Source organism: Metopolophium dirhodum, chromosome 2, assembly GCF_019925205.1.
Source record: "Metopolophium dirhodum isolate CAU chromosome 2, ASM1992520v1, whole genome shotgun sequence".
NCBI classification, from domain to species: Eukaryota; Metazoa; Arthropoda; class Insecta; order Hemiptera; family Aphididae; genus Metopolophium; species Metopolophium dirhodum.
In genome coordinates, this window is record NC_083561.1 from 15,307,093 (window position 1) to 15,332,029 (window position 24,937).

General features: G+C 27.3%; 3 protein-coding genes across 5 annotated transcripts; all 3 read left to right on the forward strand.

The window, feature by feature from the left end:
* Positions 1–467: 467 nt before the first annotated feature.
* LOC132939523 (uncharacterized) lies at positions 468–6,325 on the forward strand. Of its 3 annotated transcripts, none has more exons than XM_061006735.1 (6): positions 468–671; positions 735–821; positions 2,885–3,062; positions 3,181–3,272; positions 3,368–3,529; positions 5,552–6,325. In XM_061006735.1, the coding sequence occupies exons 2-6, from the start codon at positions 756–758 to the stop codon at positions 5,792–5,794; spliced, it is 741 nt and encodes a 246-aa protein (XP_060862718.1). In that variant the 5' UTR covers positions 468–671; positions 735–755; the 3' UTR covers positions 5,795–6,325. The 3 variants fall into 3 exon arrangements, with proteins under 3 accessions (XP_060862718.1, XP_060862719.1, XP_060862717.1); XM_061006736.1 differs by having other exon boundaries at positions 741–821; XM_061006734.1 differs by having other exon boundaries at positions 469–821.
* A 212-nt stretch (positions 6,326–6,537) lies between these two features.
* LOC132939524 (uncharacterized) lies at positions 6,538–11,176 on the forward strand. The gene is made up of 5 exons (XM_061006737.1): positions 6,538–6,903; positions 7,974–8,180; positions 9,441–9,533; positions 10,265–10,387; positions 10,686–11,176. The coding sequence occupies exons 1-5, from the start codon at positions 6,835–6,837 to the stop codon at positions 10,932–10,934; spliced, it is 741 nt and encodes a 246-aa protein (XP_060862720.1). The 5' UTR covers positions 6,538–6,834; the 3' UTR covers positions 10,935–11,176.
* A 4,709-nt stretch (positions 11,177–15,885) lies between these two features.
* LOC132938494 (uncharacterized) lies at positions 15,886–23,825 on the forward strand. The gene is made up of 5 exons (XM_061005358.1): positions 15,886–16,073; positions 16,139–16,259; positions 17,445–17,536; positions 19,307–19,457; positions 22,221–23,825. The coding sequence occupies exons 1-5, from the start codon at positions 16,008–16,010 to the stop codon at positions 22,367–22,369; spliced, it is 579 nt and encodes a 192-aa protein (XP_060861341.1). The 5' UTR covers positions 15,886–16,007; the 3' UTR covers positions 22,370–23,825.
* Positions 23,826–24,937: the final 1,112 nt, after the last annotated feature.

Below are 24,937 nucleotides of genomic sequence, written 5' to 3' on the forward strand. Positions count from 1 at the left end.
CGAATAAAAAATCATAATAAATAATAAAAATTAAAAAAATCCAGACTAATAAACCGTCTCCGCTCAGAATCGTTTTTCTTATACAATAATATTATATCATTGAATTCAAGTTTAATACAATCCATTATACATTGACCCACTTGTAACCTACTGTACAGCAGAGCAACATCCACTTACCCGCTTTTTAATAGTATATATTTTAGTACCTATTTCCACAAAACATAAAATAATATTAGATCTGTTACAAAACTTCAGTAAAATTGTTAATTTATTATTTTGCAAACTACCCCACCACACGGCATTCCGCGAAAGCAACATGTAGCATACCACAGTTTGAGAACCGCTGATTTGTTTAGATCATAAACTAACATAACCATCACTGGCATCACTTATCATGTTTTGTATTTATAGCTGTGCAATACATTATCAGCTCTTTTAAAACGCCATGTCACAATATATATATTTTATAATATTTTTATCACTAACGAATTTGCAGTACGACAGTGTATAACAATTCTCTCGGTTTTATTTTTCATCATTATTAAATTAGTTGTTTTCCAATCGTGTTGGTGCATGTACCTACGGTACACAAATTATTACAAATAACACACGTGTAGTAGGTACCGCCTTTAACTTTGATGCTATATAATAATAATCTATAATTCTATAAGGTAAAAAAAAATCTTTATGATTTGCTAATTTGTAAATTTTTTTCCGTTAATAATCATCTTAAGTTGTAGTTTTCTATTAATATTATGAAGACTTGCTTCGGATGTTGTCCACTACGCCATGGCGTCAGTACGATTGCCCTCATAAACATTGTAAGAACTTTAAGACATATAATTAATTTGTTATGCGCCTGTAGAATGTGAATACATTTATTACATGCATTTTAATGATATAAATAATGGTATTAGTTATTATTCACTGTCACTCTTTAGTCATTAGTTAATATTCTTATATTGATAACGATTCTAATCGCATTTTATATTAGGTACTGTATTATATCACATTTTTATTTTTCATGTTTTTACATTTTATTTAATCTATGATTAATGCTTATGAGAATTTTATTAATATAATCAAAAAATATATATTATTATATTATTATTCAGGAAAAATACTTCTTTTACATACTAAGTCATTAAAAAATTAAATGTTCGAAAAATTATATTTTTGATCGTAATTAATTATTAAAAAATGATGACGATAAAAAATAGTAAAAATATAATTTTTTCATAAAGCTTGGGAAAAATATTTCAATGAGCTAAGTTATTATTTAAAAACCAGGGAGATATTAATAATATACATAGGTATATATAGGTATAACTTCACGTAAATTCAACAGTTACTTCGTCCGTTAAGTATAAACATTTACATAGACATTTTAGATTCTGAGCGGAGCGATGAATGTATTGATTTTACAATGATGTGTGTTTTTTTTTTTATTTTTGTGTCTGAGGACACCTTTTAGAGCAGTAAAAATGCTTCGATTTTCTTCAACAGTACCTTTTCTGATAGGAAAGTGAATCTAGTTGGTACTTTGGGGGGTCAAAAGTAAAAATAGTTTTCACAAGCGACAAGATAAACAAAAGAAAAATTAAGGAAAAACGGGAATTTTTACACGAAATTGATTTTTCACAAAATTGAATTTGGTTTTTGGTGTAACTTTAAAACAAATGACCATAGATACTTGAAATTTTCACTGATTGTTTATATTTGCATTTTCTATACACTATCACATTTTCAAAATATTTTGATTTATTTTGAACTGTTTAGAGACATTTTCATTTTCCATTTTTTTTTAGTTTTTTTATTAAAGATATCAATAAAATTTTATTTGTTGGCTAAAAAAGCTTGAAAATTTAATAGTAAGCTCCTAGTATATTGTTTCAAAGGCAGATGAAAAATATTAAAAGTCCTTAGTCACAGTTTTTTTTTCTAAGCATTCAAAGTTCATAAATTGACAAAATATGGAAAAATCATGAAAATTAGCAAATTATTTTGAGTTAAAAATTCGTGAAAAATTTTCTTTTTAAATCTAAAGTTTTAAAATGTAATACAAGATTCCTCATAAGTTTGTCTACCTTTATCAAAAAAAAAATGTCTATAAGAAAGTCAAATTAAATTTTTATGAGCGTTTGAAATTCAAATTGTTACAACATTGGATATTCACTCGATTTCTCATGTAGCGATTTTCTTATTTTATTGTAATTCAAAAACGAACGAATTTAAATACTTGCAAATTTCACTGAATGTTTATATTAGCATTTTCTATACACCATACAATTTTGAAAATATTTTGAATCTTTTTGAGCTGTTTAAGGAACATTTCCAGTTTTCAATTTTTTTAGTTTTTTTTCAATAAATATCAATAAAGTTTTATCTGTTGGGCCAAAAAGTGTAAACATTTAATACAAGGCTCCTGATATATTAATACAATATCAGTTGAAAAATATTAAAAATACATAGGCACAATTTTTTTTATAAGCATTTAAAGATCGAATTTTGACAACATTTATCAAATTTATAATTTAATAATTATTTTGTAGTTAAAAATTTATAAAATGTCCAACTTTTATAGCTAAAGATTGTAAATTGAACACAAGGCTCTTAGGCTCCACGTAAATAAGTTATATATAAATTACTTAATTCACAATAATATCATCAAATATACTTGGTAATATCATAGGCTGACTGACGGTTTTCGCACAGAATCGTTTTTCTCATACAATGATATTATATCATTGAATTCAAATTTAACACCATATATTACAGTGATCCACTTGTAACCTACTGTACAGCAGAGCGACATCCACTTACCCACCTTTTTATTTATATATTATTTATTTTATAGTAACCAATTTCTTCATTGTTATTACAGTTTTGGAATATTATAGAAGCGTTTAAACACTTGCATCACCGTATTAATGAGTATGAACTTTTTAAATTGATTAATATTTCAAATGGCAATACTTCGGTTTCTCACGATGACAATAGCACTGCAGAATATGAGCCTCTTGACTACTGGTCGGATGTCGATTCAATACCTGTCATGAGTGGTAAATGTTTAATACCTAACGAATAACATATTTTAAATTTTAATCCATGCTTACATTTACACGTCATATTTAACAAAATATTGTCTTCTCGGCTAACTATTTTTCAAATTGGATTCAGGAATATATATGGACTACGTGTTCATAATTACAGTCAGTTGGGTCGTTTTGGAATTCATCTCGAATTGCTGTCTCAAGCAATCCACCTTTAAAGTAATACACAAAATATTATTATACTACCTACCAAACATATAATATTAAAACGTACCATATAATAATTCTTTCGTGTTCGCTCATTATTGTTGTAGCGTGCTCCTCAAAAAATCTACCTGTGGCTAGTAATTTATTACGCGAATTTGTTGTTTATGGTATTGCATTTGGTCGATTATACAATATCAATGATGAGACATTCAATTCTAGTATATACATTAACTATAATAGAGGAACAACATTTTGGACATTTTTCCATGGTATGTAGATATTTGAAGTATTTCAACAAATTGGTCAAATTGGTCATAATAATTTAGAGACTTCAATAATAAATTAAAATCAATGTTATAAGTATGAATCCCTAGTCTGTATTAAAATTGAAAATAATTGATATGGTTATTATGGTAATGTGTCTTTTTTATACTTCCCAATTTACTAAGGAAATTTACTTCCCAATTTACTATTTTACTAAGGAAATTATTCATTTTTTTTCTGAAAAATTTTTAAAAAAAATTAACTTTTTCAAACTTTGGAACTAAGTACTTACACAATATTTATTTGTGATTTTTTTTTTTTAATTGATCATGAAGCTCGGAATTTAAGGCCATTAGCTGTTTTGTTTTTGGTTTGTAGGGGAGAAATTGTAAGTCTGTTATGTTTTTGGTTTGGCAGATTTTTTTTGGGCACCCGTAGGTATCTGCCATGCCTGGGTGGAGGATGGTGGCACTTCTCTCCGGACACAGTGACTTGCCCGAAGAAAAATGCCACCCACGACCTGGTTCGAACCGGCGTCGGTGTGCGTCGCAAACGACGCCTTAGTCCGCTCGGCCACTCCGTGCCCCTTATTTGTGAATTATTTATAGCTGCAATTGCAAATCAACATTAATTTAATAATAACACTGTAATCCTGAGAAAACCACTCAATCGCAAAATTGTCCAACATAATATTTCGGTCAATATTAAATATTAATATATTCCGAGATATATTCTTATATAAATTAAAATAATTTAGGATGCGTTAAAAATCAAATGGTTAAATGAAAAAATCTAGTAAATAAATATCGTATGATGTGAACATTGAATAACTACCATCAATGTGTTATAAAATACCTTCTATTGTGTGTTATAAACTTACAATTAATGTAATATTATAGGTAAATATCTATAAACGCCTTAAACAGCAGAAAAGTTAATTTTAAATAAGTTCTATTCATTATGTTTTTGAAATGTTTTAAAAGATGGTTTATTTTTTTTTTTTTTTTTTTGAAATATAATATAATTGAAAATCACTAAACATTTAGTATAATAAATACTATTGCATTGTAATCGGTGTGAATTTAAGCAAATTGATGAATGGTATGGAGAAATTTGAACCTAATGATAATATTGTAATATTAGTATATTTATACTAAGTACACAACCATCATTATAAAAATAATATTTGTGTAATGGTATCATAATAATATTACTGTCACACAATTTCTGTACCGTATAGTAGGTACCAGTACTATCATATAAATTCATAAAATTAATATTAAGGCATAGAATTGTATACTCAATTACCCTTTTTTTAAATACGTAGACGCTTTTATGCCAATTACTGTTAAAATATACCCTGAAAAAATTTTTCCAGCATAGTGACGAATATATTTTCTACCCCATTGAAACAATTATTGAAATGAAATATTCATTTATTACGATATAAATTGATTTCTTACTTTTAACATATGATTCTTGTTTTCGAAACTGATATACATAGCTATTATAAGTCTTGAGATCGCTATCATCCACTATAAAAAAATAATATTTGTGTAATGTTATCATAATAATATTACCATTACACAATTTCTGTACTATATAGTAAGTACTAGGTACCAGTACTATCATATAAATTCATATAAATAATATTTGGGCATAGAATTGTATACTCAACTAACCTATTTTTAAATATGCAGACGCTGTTATGCCAATTAGTGCCTATTTTTTAAATTCTATTATTTTTTAAATTATTATCTATTATTATAAATTTTCACTAATTTTACAAAATTATAGAAATTGTGTTGAAATCATTGTTTACACAATTTTAAACAAATTGATTGATTTTCAGTTAAATTTTTACTTAGTAATAACAATTTTCCAGCACAGTGACGAATATATATTTTATCTCATTGAAACTCTCATTGAAATGAAATATTCGTTTATTGCAATATAAAATTATTCATTACTTTTAACATTATGTATGCTAAATGTTTATTGATTTTGTGTTATGATTATTGTTTTAGAAATTGATATACATAGCTATTATAAGTCTTGAGATCGCTATAATCCAATCGTACTATATTTCTGAAAAAAAAAATATGCTAAATGACATCATACAACTCAAATGGAAATACGTATCACGAGGAAAAATGGTATCGAAAGGTGTCGATTATTCTTCGTCGTCAGCTTTCAATGAAAGAATATCTGGTCGAACCCAAGAAGGATCTAGAATACCGCCGTACATAACCAATATCATACAGAATTAACTGTACTATCACGTTTTCAACATAGCTCCATGCTCAACAATTAAAATTGACAAAAATGCATATTATCATGTTGCATTTTTATAAGAATTTAAATTTAGATATATTAGGTACTGTCAAAATTGCATATTAATAACTTATTCAATTATATTACTATGAAGAGTCTTTGTTATATCTAATTCAAAAATAAATAACTGAATACACTTAAAATGTTCACTAAATATTTATATTAAACATAATATAATTTTTTTAATATATTGGCTCTATATGTGCATACATTTCAAATTTTCAACTTTTATGATTTTTTTTTATTTATGTACGATAATATTTTTTTTAGTATGTAAATAAGCTTTTTGTCTAAATACAAGAGTCTTCATGATTATTTATAAAGGCAGTTGAAAAATAATAAATTTACATAGTCACCTTTTCTTTTAAAATCATTCACATTTTTACAATATTCGTCATAATAATAATGCCACGAAAGTGTATGGATTTTTACTTAATAATGCATATAGTTTTAATGTTAGCAACTTTTACTTAAAAAATGAATACAAGTTTCTTCACAGGTTTTTTTTACTACCTATATTAATATTTAACTTATGATGAATAATTAATTGTAGTTATATAATACAATATAATATTGGTAATAATATAACATTTACTAAAATCGCTGTTTTTTATCTACATAATTCACATCAAGACTAAGGTACAAAATGCATGTTAACATATACGTACTGATTCAACAAATGAACATTTTATTTATTTTGAAAACATTGATATCGTACAACTATAAATTAAATTAGTGTCTAGTGGCCAGTCGGTAGTTATAGGTCGTTGGATTATCATCATATAGATAGGAAATAAAAACAAAATAAAATAACAATATTATTTCATTATATTTTTATAACGATTGTTCATTTATAGTGAACAATTACATTAAAAAAATAATCAATCCACAACACAGTGTGGTTCTATAAACTATGTATTAATACTTATACTTCATTTTTCAATATTTAATAATATATTATTACACAGTGATTATCATGCCAAAATCGTGTTTTGGGTGTTGTTCTATTCGTCATGGCGTTAGTTGTATTTACATTTTTAACATAGTAAGTAATATACATTTTAATAAACAATAATTGTAAGTTAATATTACAAAATATTTGTACCTACAATAATTAGGTACCTATTAGTACATACTACACGATTATTTTTCATTTATTTTCTTTACTCGTTTAAATCTTATTTAGTATAGTTGTGATGTATAATAACAATTATTAATACATTATGACGTATATGAAGCCAGTTGAATTAGAATTCTACATTAGCCATTAGGTGGAAAAGTGTAGTACCCTAAGTACTAAGTTATAGTTCTTATACTGAATATAGGACTTAATAAGAAAAAAATGATACAGCATTTAAATACAATATGAACACGCAATGTATAATTCAGAACCTTGGTTATTACTTATTTTATTGAAATTAAAAACTAATTCGGAATTTATTCTTTTAAAACTATTTTTATATTTTATTTGATAAGCTTAAAAAATAATATAATGAACATTTTTCGGAATAATAAAGAAATTATTTATTTATTTATTCTTTTGTTATTGATCATTGAGCTCGGAAACTATGGCCATTAGCTGTTTGTTTGTTGGTAGGGGAGGATGCTGTTGGTTGGTAAGCACGTGTGTGTAGTTTTGGCAGATTTTCAAGTGGTCACCCATAGGTAACTGCCATGCTCGGGTGGGGGATGGCGGCACTTGTTCTCCGAACACCGTGACTTATTGCCCGAAGAAAAATGCCACCCGTGAACCGAGGTTTGAACCAGCACCGGTGTGCGTCACAACCGACGCCTTAGTCCGCTCTGCCACTCCGTCCCCCAGAAATTAATTTATAGTGTATATAATCATTCATTTAATGTATACTAGTGCAATAAATAATAGAACAATAAATTCTACCTATTTAATTTATATTTGTAAAGACTTATGTAAAACGATGTATCTTTATTAAAATAGTATTTGTCTACCATCATTTACTTATAGTAAACGCTTAAGTTCAATGGTTTTACCTATAAGTATTCGTAATTAGGACTTCGGATAATATGGTTTTACATAAGTACGATGTATATTATTGTGCAAAATATTTCTTATATTGTGTTGTTTTATATATTTTTTAGTTTATGACCACATCCATAATAATGAACGATTTCTTATACCGCTTATCAAACTATTATCAATATTATCAGCATGCCAGCTCTGAAAATTCTACATCACTAACATTCAGTACTGATAATTATTTTGATGAACATATTAATTTAACACTGCATAACAGTTCTACGGTCGAAGACTCTTTTCCTAAAATAAAATGGACGCCTCTCCTGAGTGTTAAGTATTTTTTAATTTTATTAATAATTGTTGCCATACAAATATTATAATTATTATATTTGCATAAATCTGACAAAAACCCCATCTTATCTTATTTTTGTTTCACATGAAAATTATAAATTATTATAAGCAGGCTGTGAATTTAATAATTTTGTGAATTGATGAATTTCCACAAAAATTCAAAATAAATGAGATATTAATTATTTGATTTACGAACAATTCTATTTTACATATTATTTTAGACGTCAATGCGTGTAACTTTCGTTTTTTTATGTTATTATTGCATACTTAAGAAAAATTATGAACTTGGAAAAATTGAAATTGTTATAATACATAAATGCTGATATTTTAAAATGAAAATAAAAATATTAAATTTATCTTGCATAAATATAATATATTTGCAAATTTTTTTCGTTATTTCCATCCCCTCAAATTTACAAAAATATAAATATGTACGATTTCAATATTTTGTGCACTATATTTATTCATTTAAAGTCATATACAATATTTACCAAACATACAAACCTACACTTTTCCTTTATCATACATTTTTTTAAATTCTTGAGTTTTTTAGTGCTACTTAAGAAGTGTCCTATGTAGATACAAACTTCTGTTTTTCAAATGAGATCCCTACTTTTCTCCCGTTAATTATATGTGGATTATTTTTATGAACATTTTAAGTTTGGATGTATCAGTATCAAAATTCGTATGAATATAATTATTTAATAAAATGATATAGGTCCATAAGAATGGCTTTGTAAAATATGGGGTCTATGGTGCTTTTAAAATTTTAGATTATTGATTAATAATATCTATCAACATTAATTATTTGTAAAAATAGCCACAGTATAATAAATACTAGATCCAACATTACATATATTTACATTTGCATAAATGGTACATTAAAATTTTCAATAAAAAGATCCACTAAATATTTTACAGTAACAAAGGAAGGTTTTCATTTGAAAAACAGTTATTTTTTTTGACATTCAATTCATTACACAACTTATTAGTATATTTTAATCTAAATTTTACCTCCAATTATGGTACAACGTTCAACAAATCAATCGATCGATTGATCGATGCGAGTACTAACCACGAGCTATACCGGTAAATAAATTGAAATATATTATACAATTTACAGTTAAAATCGTGCCACGAGTGTCGACAGATATTACCTTATCTTAATTGATAATTAAATGTTTAAAGATATTAAATATTTATATTTATTTTATTTTATGATGTTTTGAATGATTATAGACATTTTTATGGACTACATATTTATCATAAAATTGGCGTGGGGTGTGATGGAATTCTATTTAAACATTAGCCTGAAACAATCAACATACACTGTAAGTATCAATCAATATTTCAATATATTGGTAATAACTGATAACTATTAATGAATACTAATTGTCCACATTGTGCATAAGATTATAACCGAAGAATATTACAATCAATGGGCCATAATATATAATAGCACCTAAAATCATAATTCGAAAATCCATAAAAACGCAAATTAACGTTTTGCTCATAAATTATATCATCATACTTAATTTCTGTTTTGTATTATTTATATTATTTTTTGATTTTTTGAATAGAAAATTAGAAAACTTATATAAATATAATTCACTATTCATGTTTTCTATTAATGCCGATAATCAGGATAAACAAAATGTTTCAAAAATTGCATATAAGCCAGATTGCTTACAAAATACTAATGTAACGTTGTGGCGTATATAGGGAATTTTCGTGGAGGGGGTACAGCTAATTTTACAAACATATTTAAGAGGGGGGCTCCTCTATAAAATATATTTATACATATATATTATATATGTTAGATGTTTAGATAGGTATTTATGGAGCCAATGGGGAGGTCTGAACCCCATAGACCCCCCCTTTAAATACGCCACTTTGAAAAATTTGAAATACCTATTGTGACATTTGGCATCATCATTTTCAGTAAAATAATATATATATAAAAAAAATTTAGTTTTAACTCAAATAATAATATTCTTAATAATTTAAAATTGTAAAATTTAATCTCCAATTAAACATAATTATTATTACACTGTTTTCCCAGGTTTCTCCAGAAAAGATTTATGCTTGGTTGGTGATTTATTATTCTAACTTATGCTCAGGAATAATTTTTCTAATCGTTATCAACTTCAACCTGTTGTATATTGGAGAATTCGAAAGTTTTATGGTTTGTACAGTATTTATCGTTATGATTTAAATATATATTTTATCAGGAAAAAAAATATTACCTAGATTCCTGAATGTTATATTTAGAAATATTTCCTTCATTTACAGATCATTATAGATATGTTGTAGGTACTTATCTTCAAAACTCTCATTGTCAATAAAATATGTTTAAAATGTATTTACTTTATATTCCATTATGTGTGTATACTGTAAACAACGCATGCATTTGCACATTATTAGATAGTAAATAGTAAATAGTAAATACATATAATATAGGTACGTCTCCTTTTGTATTTCAGTGTCTTCTCCAAATAATAATTATTGTGGTCGAAATCTACATCGTGCAATCGTATTACAAACAACAGAAGTTGGCTGCCGTCAGTGATTTCGTTTACTTAAAATGGAAGTATATACCAAAGTCGAAGACTCAATCAGATGAAAATAAATTGACGGTGAAAATAATACCAGAAAATTCACTTGATCAAACAGATGACCAATCCGGTTACATCCCGATATTTGTGAGAGACTTGCGCCGTGAAAATTCTTAAAATTTTATAATCAAAATATATAGGACGGCATTTCGTTACAGTCGTCTGACGGTTCGCGATGTAGTGCATACTAGGTATATAGTCTTGTGCGCATGCTCTACACGTCATACAGAGGTAGTATTATTTAAGCATTGGGATCGCATAAAGAAAATTGTATGTCCCTACATAATAATATTATAACTAGATATATACTTTCACTGTACAATATTTGCTTTTAAATTATATTATAATAAAATCAGTAATTTTTTAATTTTTCAATACGTAAATAATTGTTAATTGTACAATAAAATAAACTACCAACATCCATGTGAAAAGTGGTAATGCGTTCTAATTTCATAAATATTATAGTGACGCCATATAAAGCCCTATTCATCTCGCAATTACTCGTGTAAGTACGCCACATGCCATTATCAACATAATGTCGAAACCAATCGTAGACAATTATATAGATATTGATAGTTCGAATTGGAATCGAATTACTCTCTGTACACGAACAACTAAAATGCGTTCTTCAGTTTTTTTATTCATGCAAACATTAGAATTTAAAACCACTGTGTATAATACTAATTCAATTTCACTGACTTAAATTTAATGACAGAGTACAGAGTAATTACGGGTAATATTAGAATAACAAAAGAAAAACCATACCTATTTAATACATTACATGGTATGAAACTGTGAACATAGCATTATAATAACAAAAACAAATATGTAAGTACCTATAAGTGGCCAAGTAATTAGAAAAGAAAACGAGCTGTTAACATTGAATACAGATCGACATAGGAACATACAGCGGTGTAGTGGTACATTTAATTATTAACTAATAAATTGTGGGCACAGAAATCGCATTCATTTAAAATTTAATTTTTTTTTTTTATTTCATTTTTTCTTAAAAGCAATGTTTTTCTGTAAAATTAATATTTTTTTATACTCACATTTCCATGTAAAATAACTAAATATAATAGTACCTAATAAAATTATTAGTAATATACTATACTATTATATCAAAGGTTGGCAACCGTGATTTAAAGTTTAAACCATAATTTTTTAGAAGGTAAAAAGCTATAAAGAAACTATAGTGTGTGTACAAGTGTCGGAAAAACAGGCAAGAACTTTAAAAGAGATTTTGTAAAGTAGACGCTAGACAGTAGGTGAATCAATTCGCCTATGATGTACCAAATATAGTTTGACCAAAAAAATAAAGGTTATAGTCGTTGAAGTTGTGTCATTGTAATTTTAAGTTATTATTTCATATGATTATTTGGGTTTACGTATGAAATTGCTTAACTAATATTTCCAACTCACTTTTAAACGTGATAATTATTTTATATTATAAAAAGAAAAAAGTTAAATCGATGGAAATTAAGTGTTTTTTTACGAGAAAAGGGATTTAAACATAGGGATTTGTGGCCTCACGACACACGAATATTTTTTTGTGTGTACTGCCAATGCTGCTGTTTCTTTGTCAGGTTGCCAGTGCAGGTTACATAAAATAAAATAGTTATTCAAATATTGTACATAATTGTAGACCTGCCATCTTATATTTGGTAAAAACCACCCAAAATACTGTGGAAAAAATGTGTATAGTTCATATAGGTACTTACCAACTTACCATTTTAACGGAGTTTAAAACAAGGCAAAATGTTGGTTGATATATAGACTCGGCAACATTTATAGTGTCATAGGCTACATTTTATTACTTTCTTTTTGTGTTTCATCACAATATAAATTTTACGTCATAAATGTTGAATAATTTAGTAATTGACTAACAAAAAACTGTACTTTTTTGTTTATATACCTACTGCAGTTGCCATTGGTCACAGAAAATAAAATAGTAATTATGAATAATGATTAATGAATGCATATAACTTTTAACATGTATTTCATATAAACTGGTTAAATAACCCAAATAACTGCAGTGTTAAAAATCCGACAGCTTACATATTTAACGGAGTTTTAGAAGAGGTAAATTCACGGTCATTTAATTTGTCACGAACAACGCCCTGCTGCAGGATTATGCAGCTGGTATATATTCAATATTGAAAATAAAAATAATCTAATCAAATTGTACTTAAAACAATGCGTTTTAAATATTATGACATGTATTCGTGTATGCAGATAATATAAAAACCAATTGATATTGTATAATTTACAATTATACGAATTATTGTACACGTCATTTACGAACACATTTAAATGTTGACTTATGCAAAGTTATGTTTAGGGCTGGGAATGTAATGTTTGATAAGACTCTAAAATATGCTTTAATGCCCTAAAAATTCTAAATAATGCACTAAAAAAATGCAGGTAAATTGTTATTATTTTTAATAAATTGTAAAATATGAGTGATAAAAAAGTGATTAAAATAATTGTTGTATAGGCTCAACTTCAACAAAAACAAAAACAATTATTTCCTTATATTATTCTAACTATTTTGATAGATTTGGATTATAATATATTAATTTAACTATATACACTCTGAACTGTTACACTGAATCACTAGAGATTGTTCAAGACTTTCGAATAAAAATGATCTTCAGTTATATCCCCCAGTAAATTTTTGTAGATAGAGACACTCCTTTCAACGTCTACCGAAGTGATGGGTGGCCATTTAAAGAACGCCAAATCATTTACCGTTGTATAAAAATATATTAAAATTTATAAATTAGCGTGTAAAATCTTAAAATAAAATTTCAAGTTTGAAGTTTGGACCCAAAAACTCAGATAATGCCCTAAAAAATTAAGAAAATTACGTTAAAATAAAAATTTGTCAAAAAATGCAAAATAAATTTTCTTATTCTTATTCAAAAGTACATGTTACGGATTTGTGACCAGGCGAGCATCGTACGGCAACCTCTGGAAAAATTAAAAATGCTTCGATATCCCAGCCCTAGTTATGTCAGATACCTATATAATATAATTACAATTAATGTTATTAGTATTTTAGTTAACCTGGTACCTGGTCTATAGAAAGTGTAAAATTAAGGTTAATTATTTTTAAAAAAATGTGTATATATATATACAAATATACTACCTTTATAAGTACCTACTAAACTTGACTATTTATATGAATTCATTCATTCATTTATAGCTATTTTTTAACTGCAATAGGTGATAATGTGATTTCACCAATAAAATTTATAACAGATGGTATATGATGCAATAAATAAAATTATGAAATTAACCTATTTATTGAAATTATAATATATATTTTAATAAATAATGAAGGTGGATACAAGGTGTGACAGAATAACTAAACAAACGTAATGACTTTTGTTCTAATCAATATTTTAATATAAATTATAGATTCACGCTTGCACTCGTATACAAGTGCAGCATACATTTTATTAAATTTTTTTTGTTGAAATTTAAAATTGCCAATTTGGAAATCTAATTTTAGAGTCTGAGCGGAGCGATGAATGTATTGATTTTACAATAATGTGTTTTATTTTTATTATTTTGTAAATTTTTTTTTTATTTTTTGTGTGTGTTCACAATAAGAAGTCAATACTAAATACGTAAAAATCATGAAAATTCGAAAAAAATGTTGAGTGAAATTCATAAATATTTTATAATAATTTTTCTTTTTAAATCTAAGGTTTGAAAATTTAATACAAGATTCCTCATGAGTTTGTTTAACTTAACTTAAAAAAAATTTCAACCAAAAACTCAAATTACATTTTTATGAGCGTTTGAAGTTCAAATTTGTAAAACATGGCATATTCACTCGATTTCTCAATTATTTTCTTATTTTGTTGTAATTCAATAAAACGAATAACTGTAGATACTAAATTTCACTGAATGTTTATATTTTCATTTTCTATACACCATAACATTTTGAAAATATTTTGACTCTTTTTGAGCTCTTTACGGACATAGTCAGTTTTCAATTTTTTTAGTTTATTTTTCTATAATTGCGTGAACATTTAATACAAGGCTCCTGATATATTATTACAACAGTAGTTGAAAAGTACAATTATTTTTATAAGCATTTAAAGTTTGAATTTTGATGAAATTTATCAAATTTAAAATTTAATAATTATTCTGTAGTTAAAAATTTATAAAATGTTCAACTTTTATATCTAAGGATTGAAAATTTAAAACTAGGTTTCACGTAGGTAAATATAAGTTATATATAAATTACTTTATTCACAATAATATCATAAAATATACTTAGTAATATCATATACTGACTGACGGTCAGTCTTCGCTCAGAATCATTTTTCTTTTACAATGATATTACATCATTGAATTCAAATTTAACACCATCCATTACGTGACCCACTTGTAACCTTGCTGTATAGTAGAGCGACACCCACTTTCCCACCTTTTTTTAAATAATTTTTTCTAAAATATTAATATTTTTTTGACGTAGGAGGTACCTATCTAAATAAATTAATTCAAAACGTAATAACTTTTTTCAAAATATAATTTTTGGGAATTTTTAGACATAAGTAAATCTTAAATTATTTATTATCCACATAATTTTCATAATTTTGTTCATATGTTATCAATTATTTTTTAATTCATTATTTATCAAGTATTTTTTTTATACCCTGTACAATAATATTACAATTTGGCTGCTAGTTAAAACTTGTACTATAACATACATTATAATATACCTAATTAATTATTGTCTATCAGTTATGAATATTTTTACACGTGTTTAAATTTAGGTGTAAATATACTATATTGTTATATAGTTATATTTGATGTGATTCAATTATTGAAGGTTTATATTTGTTGCATATTCGATATAAGTAAAATGTGTTACTGCTTAGAGTCTCATACTGTTATCTTGTATCAATATGAAACATTTATTTATATAAAACAACAAAATTAATATGTATGTTTTATATACACGTATCAAGTTTTTATTTTCCATTCGATCCGATAAAATAGCAAAGGTCAACTTTATCAACCGCTTCCTTCCTGATAATTTCGGACTATAACACTTGTTAGTAGTTGTGTTACAATATTCATCCAGTTCATATAAATATTTCATATAGATACTTTATAGGAAATAATTATTCTTTCAAACTTGAATTTGTTCATTACTAATTATAGTAAAATATGGTTTCTTTGTGCTTTGGATTGCCGCTGCGGACAGGAACAAGTATTATAGCAATTATCAATTCAGTATGTTAAAAGTAAAATTAATTTTATTAATATTACTACCTAATTACCAATAAGTTTTTTTTTAGATTGCATCGATTTGTTATATTGTTTATTACTTTTGGGAATATACTGTAAGTTACGAACCATCAACGGAAAACCAAATATTGTTCAGCAGTCGACATGATCCCTTAGCACAAGCTACAGACGGTAAATACATCATTAATTAACTAGAAGTACCTAATACGCAAGAAAGGGGGGTATAAACGGGGGGTATAACAGCAGTTTTGCCCCTATAACTTTTTTCTATATACGTGTTAGCACTGTTTTGTGTTTCAAATCAATGGTATAAAATATCATAATGATAGTATAATATTACGTTTTACTGCATGAATAGTATCCAAATTTTCAATTTGCCTATCTATTATATTTTATTCACTCTAGCAGCTTGTTGAAGTATATAGTAATAATTAACGAGCCGAGTAAATATTCACAAATGATTTAAGTTCATTTTTAATAGCTTATTAATATATGACTATGGCAAGGATCAGGGTACATTTATCTAAAAAAAAAGGAGGAAGTATTTAACCGCTCTGCTATAAAGTAGGTGTGGAGTAAACCTCGTCATTGAGTAAGTCACTGTAATATATGTATTAAATTTGAATTCAATGATAAATCTTTGCAAACGAAAAACGATTCTGAGCGAAGATGGACTATTCCAGCCTAGATACTACCAAGTACAGTTTATTATATGTATATTTTATTGATATTATAATATCATACTATATATATCTACTATACCTATCTACTATATATAGTAGTATTTATTTTAATATTATTTATAGTAAGACGGTAAATATTTTTTTTTCTGTGTACGTGACTGGTCATAATAATATAGGTACAAAATTAATATGGTTAAGACTTTAAATGGTTGTCGTATTTTAAAATAACACATTTTAATAATTTCGGTATTGTATGCACGTTTAATTGCTAAAATTAATTATATTTCAATGTTAAAATAAATATTGTAATTTACATTATCAAATAGAAATATTATACAAACAAAACCGAAATTATTAAATGTTCAAGTATAGGTCAACCCTTATGAATTATGACGAAACTGAAAACGAAATTTATTATTTTGATTTAACTACTGTTCACTTCCATCTAGGTAGTAGGTACTGTTGGAAAGTCGATCGGACAATAATTAGAAACATCATGTGAATATAGGTACAATAATGTACATAATATTTTATATTAATTGGCATGTACAGTACCTACCTAACATAATAATTCATATAACAGTCATAACTCGTCACGTCTCCGTCCTAAATATTATTATAATTACCTAATAAAACATTTTAACATAAATATTATGAATTTATCTGTTTTTAGAAGTGTTTTTGAATTACATCACATTAGTTTTTATGCTCGTCGGATTTACTTCACTATTCGCGAGTTTTGGCCTGAAACAAGCAACATTGAATGTACGTTAAAATTTAAACATATTATTTTATTAACATTTCATCTATCTGTATAATAAACGTGCATGTCTTCATTGACCATCATTATTGGTGTCAGCAGAGGAAACTTTTCCAAACCCCAACGATCGTCAGCACCCCTCGCTAGAGATATTCATAATATTATGATGAATATTAGATAGGTATTATATTTAATTAAACAATGTACCTAGCCACCTAGATATAGGTATTATACGATTATAAACTCAAAAAATATGAATTTTTTCACTTTTAAAGTTTTTAATTTATTCAAGTTAGTGTACATAGGTAATATAATATGTTACTCATCGTAGATATATTTTATATTGATTAATAATAATAAAAAAAAAAGTTAATTTGCTTACATTAAAAACGTTGGTACTCGTGTAGTATACTACCTATTATAAAATGGTATACGCCATCAAAATAATACTCTCTTATGTATGTTAAATTTTTATTTTATTTTATTACGGAAAGGTATCTGTCACTTGAGTTATTAAGATAAACAATAATATATTATAACAATACAACGGTTATACAATACTATAATCGGGGGACGTAGTGGCTGAGCGGATTAAGGCGTCGGTTCGATGCCGGCCGCGGGTGGCATTTTTCTTCGGGCAAGTCACGGTGTGCGGAGAGAAGTGCCACCATCCCCCACCCGGGCATGGCAGATCAAAAATCTGCCAAAACCAAAACATACGAGTTTAAACTTACAGTAGCCTCCAGTAAAAACCAACCAATGGCCTAAGTTGCCACGGATTAATTAATAAAAAAAAAAAAAATACTATATAATCCCTATTTCACATATTTCAATTATTTTATACTGCTAAATATCTGATAAATTACAGGCAAACATCCACCAAGACCTACAATAAATTACTTTTAGATATTAATTATTTCAGTCTGCGTTGTGTCCTTCCACCTCGCTGTGTTAAGCAACATATTTTTTAGACTGCCAACTAAAAGATGAACAACAATTTGTTTGAAGTTTTCTGGGATGACGTAAACACAGCCTATACCAATATAATAATATAACGTATTAAAATAATTGACAATTATGATGATTATTCATTATACATTAAGTAAATTTTAGTTAGGTAAATAGTTACTTATTAATTAGTAGGTAGGTATGTAAAAATGGTAAACACTAAACACGCGTAAACTTTATTGCTAGGTAGGTAGCTTTTTACGATAGGTAGCCTATACTACACCAGCGAAGTAGAGGTAGGTAGCATAATACTAAAAGAGAACCAAATGTTGTTAAAATTTGAAACTCTCATTCTTCCATGGGTACATTCTTAATTTTTATTGAAGTTTATTTCGCCGCCCATCGCTATACTTGTGATTTTTCCCATAACATTTTAGACGAATACGTACATTATGTATATTACCATTAGGTACATATAGGTATATTAATAAGTAATAACTAATACCTATAAATTATAATGTTTATTAGGTACCTATCTACATATTTTATTTGAATGCATAAATTCGTGGATCAAAGTATTGATTTATTATACACTCAATTACTTCTGTATGTTTATATTATATTCAAATATTATTACTGAATCGTAAAATGTATGTCTGTAATCAGTATAACATAATAATATGTATAACTTATCATAATATATTAATGTATATTAATTACCTATCTATATTTTACTATATATTTATCATTATTCATTATATAGTTACAAATTATTAATTACAATATTTAAGGAATTAAGTCTGTATGTTTGTTTTTTTTTATTTTAGAATGCTGCTCACAAGATTTATCTGTGGCTTTTGATTAGCTGTGTCCAATTCGGTACAGCTGTCACCATTGAGATTGTTGTGCTATTGAAACACACAAATTTCGTCCGACATAATATACCCGGATTCTTATTATGCTTTGTGCTTATTGACGGTAAAATTAATATACTTATTTGTAAAATTCATACATTTAATACAAATGATAACGTTTCTGTAATAACAGTTATGCTTTATACCAGTGGTCTCAAACTCAAATTTTTACCAACGGACCATATATATATATATATATATATATATATACGACAAAAGTTCATGGGCAAAACGACTTTTTTTTACTTGTCTCGATCGATCCTAAATCCAAAATAAACAAAATAAATGGAGACAAAATGTATTTATTATATTGATATTAAATATTAATATATTCTATGTTAACCGTGTTCAATATTAGGTATTACATATATGTTCATATTGATGTTTTCTTTTTTTTTTTTTTTTTTTTTTTATTGGTCTTAAAATCTATAAAATTTCTGCTTCGACAACTTGGTCATTAGCATGTTACTATAAATAATAGATACATAATATTTATAGTGGGTAACAGATCTAAGAATTAAATACAAAAAGATACAATAGAAACAGTTTTAGATTAGTTCGTTTAGTAATTTGTACATTGAAAAGGGGTTGACTAGAGTAGCTTGAGTAATTTGGTTGTCTTAAAGAATTCGATGGTGTTGATCTCATTTTCAGGATTTGGGCCTAGACTTGCTCCAATTTGGTGGCTTATATTGAGCTCCTCTCTTTGTTGTATGTAAATTCTACATTCTTCGAATATGTGTTTTATTGTAATTGTTGTGCCACATGATTGGCATATTGGTGGATCTCCTTTGCTCATTATGTACTCATGAGTTAGTCTTGTGTGGCCAATTCTGGCCCTATTTAGTTTTTTTTCATTTGTGGTACTAATATTGGGATTTCTTCTCCATCTTTGGACCGTTTGTTTAACTTGGTTTAATTTGGTGTTTTGGATGTTCCATATATTTTGCCATATTATAGTGGTGTCTCTTTGAATTTGTTTTCTTATGTCAGAGTATGATGAAATGTTAATATATTGTGAATTCGGTGAATTGATTGCTAATTTAGCTTGTTTATCTGCCCTTTCGTTGCCGATTATTCCAATGTGTCCAGGTATCCAGATTAATTTTATATTGTTGTTCTTTTGGTTTGCTTCCTCTAGTCTATTCTGAATTTGAATTGCTATATCGCTCGGATTGAATTTATTTTTTACACTAATTAGTTTACTTAACGAGTCGCTTAGAATGATATGTTTTTGGTTTTCCTTTTTGTTTATATATTTTATGGCTAGCAATATAGCAAGTGCTTCGGCTGTATATATGGAACATGTCGATGGTAGTTTGAATGATGTCTGTGAATTGTTTTTTATTATGGCTATTCCTACCCCTTCGTCATTTTTGGAGGCATCTGTATATAGTTCTTGAAATTCATTTTGGTTCTCTAGAGTATTTTTCAGAAGGTTTTTGTATATAAGTGGAGGCGTGTTTTCTTTACGTAGAGTATTCAATTCTGTGTTTGTTTTATATATGCTTGTCCATGGAGGACAAATTATTTTTTCTTTTTTTATTATTTGTGGAATCTTGGTGTAGTTTTTATTATTTTGTAGATCAAGGGTTATGTTGCTAGTTGAAGCTGGGTTATTTGTTAATCTGGTTAGTCTCGCAGCGTATAGGAGTGTCAACTCTGTTCTTTTTAGGTCTGGTGTTGGTTCACCCGCTATATTATAAATACTTTTAATTGGGCTGCTTTTAAAGGCCCCTATAGCCATTCGCATCCCCGTGTTGTGGTTTGAGTCTATAATTTTATTAATGTGTTTTAAAGAAATGAACCGTAATATAATTTTGCTTGAATTGTTGATTTAAATATTTTGATCAATGTTTCTGTTTCACATCCCCAATTTGTGTGCGATAATAGTTTTATTAAATTAAGCGCTTTATTTGTAGATACTTTCAATGATTTTATGTGCTGCGACCACGTGAGCCTAGAATCGAATGTTATACCCAATATTTGTATACATGTTTTATTGGGTATATTTTTATTATTCATTTTAATATTTAGTTCTCCTACATTTGATTTCCTGGTAAAGGTTATGCTCTTTGATTTTTCTATTGATTGATGTTTTCATTTTTGTTTAACAATTATTTATTTTTATTTAAAAAAAATTTCAAGTTTTGAATAAGTAAATGTTTATTATGGATTACATGTTTGAGACCACTGCTTTATAATATACTCACCTCCAGTGACGTCTTTAGTGGTTGTGTAGTGCCGTAGAGCTCCCTCTCCCCAAGATTATGCATTATACCCCTGTAGGCTATTATAGTGATACATTATATTTTCTTATATTTTTGAAGGAAAATAAAAAAACCCTAAAATATTAATGAAAACAATTTTTTTTTTGAGAAGATTGTTTGGTATCACGGTATCGTTGTTTATAGTCATACATTTGGTTAAATGTCTGTGTGGGGAGAGGACTACATTATCCAATATAAAATGGTCCACATACAATTACATTTAGGGGGTTCGAGGCTGTTGAGATTTTTAGGTGGTGGAAAACCACTTTTCCAGATAACCACCTATGTTGTAGTTATATTATATTCAGAAATATTCTATAATATTCAACCTGTTGAAGATTGACGATTTAGCCAAAAAAAATGAAACTTGAATTTATATTTACATTGTTCCTTATAATTATACAACCTCCCCGAAAATACATAATTTACCGACAGAAAAAATGCAAAATGATTGTACAATTCCCGACTTAATATAATATACCAACTATACACACAAATTAATACTCCCACCGATGTTATTATGTAACAACTAACGATATAATTTATTTGATTTTTAGCTGCTTTAGTGTACCAGATTTTAGTAGTACAGTCTTTCTATAAAGAAGAGAAATTAGTCGAAGAGACAAATTACAGTAGACTGGGTTCGGATTTGACATCACAGATTGAACAATACGACGAAGAAGAATTTCAAAATGTAGATCTTTAATATATCTTTAATCTTTGTATTATTTTTGTTTATTTTGGGGGAAATGCCCGAGTACTACCTTTGTCATAGGGCACACAATATTATTATTATTATTAACTTGATGTTTATGCAAAATTGTTGACTGACTAATGAACCATATAGTCAATATTACACTGCAATGAGCTTTTAAATGTAATTATATTTAGATATTTTCTTTTTACAAAATAATGACTTATGTTAATGTTAGAATTGTGGCATATCTTAATCGACGACCATATTATATTATTTTTTACTTATTATTTTCAATATACATTATAATTCAAGATTAATATTTCAACAGTGTACGAAGCTACTAACATATATTGTCAAGAATCGAATTACCTACGGAGTACGGACTACCGTCTACGGTACACCCAAGCCCGGATTAAGGATCCGTTTGGCCCCGAAATACAAGATTCTTAGATTCTTAAGAATCTTTAGAATTCTTAGGGCCGTATTCATAGTTGATGCTTAAGAATAAGTATTGCTTAAGCTTTACTTATGACTCAAATGAGATTCATAGACGAGACTTTTAAAAAGTATTACTTAAATTAAGTTTGGTACTGTAGTAAACCGACGTCTTTACATAAAAACGGCGTACCAAAGTCCAGGCGGCTATATAACAACATCACGCCACCTAATTAGGCCACCGATGCTGCCATCGGATCGGATAAGTACTGAATACAGCACTAACAGCCATCCTATGACGTCAATCAACCTCTCCTTAGTCACGGCATGTCCCATATAAATAGAGGCCCTTTACTCAAAGGACTTCAGAGTAGTTACAGAGTAACTAGAGAAGTAGTTATCCCATATTACAGTACTTGTGTGGGTCGCGGACTTGTAACGGCCGCATCACCGTTCACATTAAGTACATTCCCAGTTGTAGTGAAAACCATGACTAAATAGATCTATTTAGTCATGGTGTAAACTACAATATTCTCCGGCAGAATTATATTCTGTCGACAAACTTAAAACTTAACTTAAATTCTAATATTTCATTGTGTAATAAACAATTATCATATTTATCTACATTGTGTATTTGTGTTCGACATTTATTTAAACAAAATTCAAACCTCTTCCGATCCAGTTCAACGACGTGTACGTGCCTTCGTCGTTAAAGAAGTGTGCAGTAACCAATCAGGTGACAGCGACGGGTTACTACAGTACCTTAAGCATTGCTTTTAGTTATTATCCCAAATTTTTATTTTTTAAATTATCAAAATTAGCTTAAGCAATACTTATTCTTATGCAATGACTATGAATACGGCTCTTAGATTCTCAGCTTTAAGAGTTTCAATTTAAACCCTTTAAGCTTAAATTTTTCTGCGGTTACATATAATTGTATATATTTTATAATCATTTGATTTAAATAAAAATCTGTAAATTGAAATGGAATAAAAAAACTCAAAAACACTGTTTTAACGTTTTAAACGTATTTTTTTTGTATTTTTTGGTTTTCATCTTTTAATGAAGCCCTATAAATTATAATAGAACATCATGTTATTGTGTTATTATTATTTTTATAAATATATAGATTATGTCTTCCTTATGGGACACCTTTTTTTAAAGCTTATTTTATATTCATACCTATGTAGTTTTTAACACTGAAAACATTGATGCAGTCAAAACATGGGGAGGGGAAGGGGGTCGTGCATATTTTCAGTTATGGAGTACTGTCTATAACAATTAGCCCTATTTTTTTGGATACCATCGTTTTTAATTTTTAAATCGTTGAAATTGTGAATTTTCAACAAAAAAAAGGTGGATAAGTGGATGTCGCTCTGCTGTACGGTAGGTTACAAGTGGGTCACTGTAATGGATGGTGTTAAATTTGAATTCAATGATATAATATCATTATATAAGAAAAACGAGTCTGAGCGAAAACGGTCAGTCAGCTTATGATTTTACCAAGTATATTTGATGATATTATTGTGAATAAAGTAATTTATATATAACCTATTTACGTGGAGCCTTGTTTTAAATTTTCAATCCTTAGCCATAAAAGTTAAAAATTTATAAATTTTTAACTATAAAATAATTAATAAATTATAAATTTGATAAATGTTGTCAAAATTTGAACTTTAAATGCTTATAAAAAAAAATTGTGCCTATGTATTTTTAATATTTTTCAACTGCTATTAGAACGATATATCAGAAGCCTTATATTAAATTTTCGCGCTTTTTTACCCAACAAATAAAAATTTATTGATATTTATAGAAAAAAAACTAAAAAAATTGAAAACTGACAATGTCCGTAAACAGCTCAAAAAGAGTCAAAATATTTTCAACATTTTATGGTGTATAGAAAATGCTAATATAAACATTCAGTGAAATTTTCAAGTATCTACAGTCATTCGTTTTTTAATTACAATAAAATAAGAAAATTGTTACATGAGAAATCCAGTAAATATCAAATGTTGTAAAAATATAAATTTCAGACGCTCATAAAAATTTAATTTAAGTTTCTTCTAGACATTTTTTTTTTGATAAAGGTAGACAAACTTATGAGTAATCTTATATTACATTTTCAAATCTTAGATTTAAAAA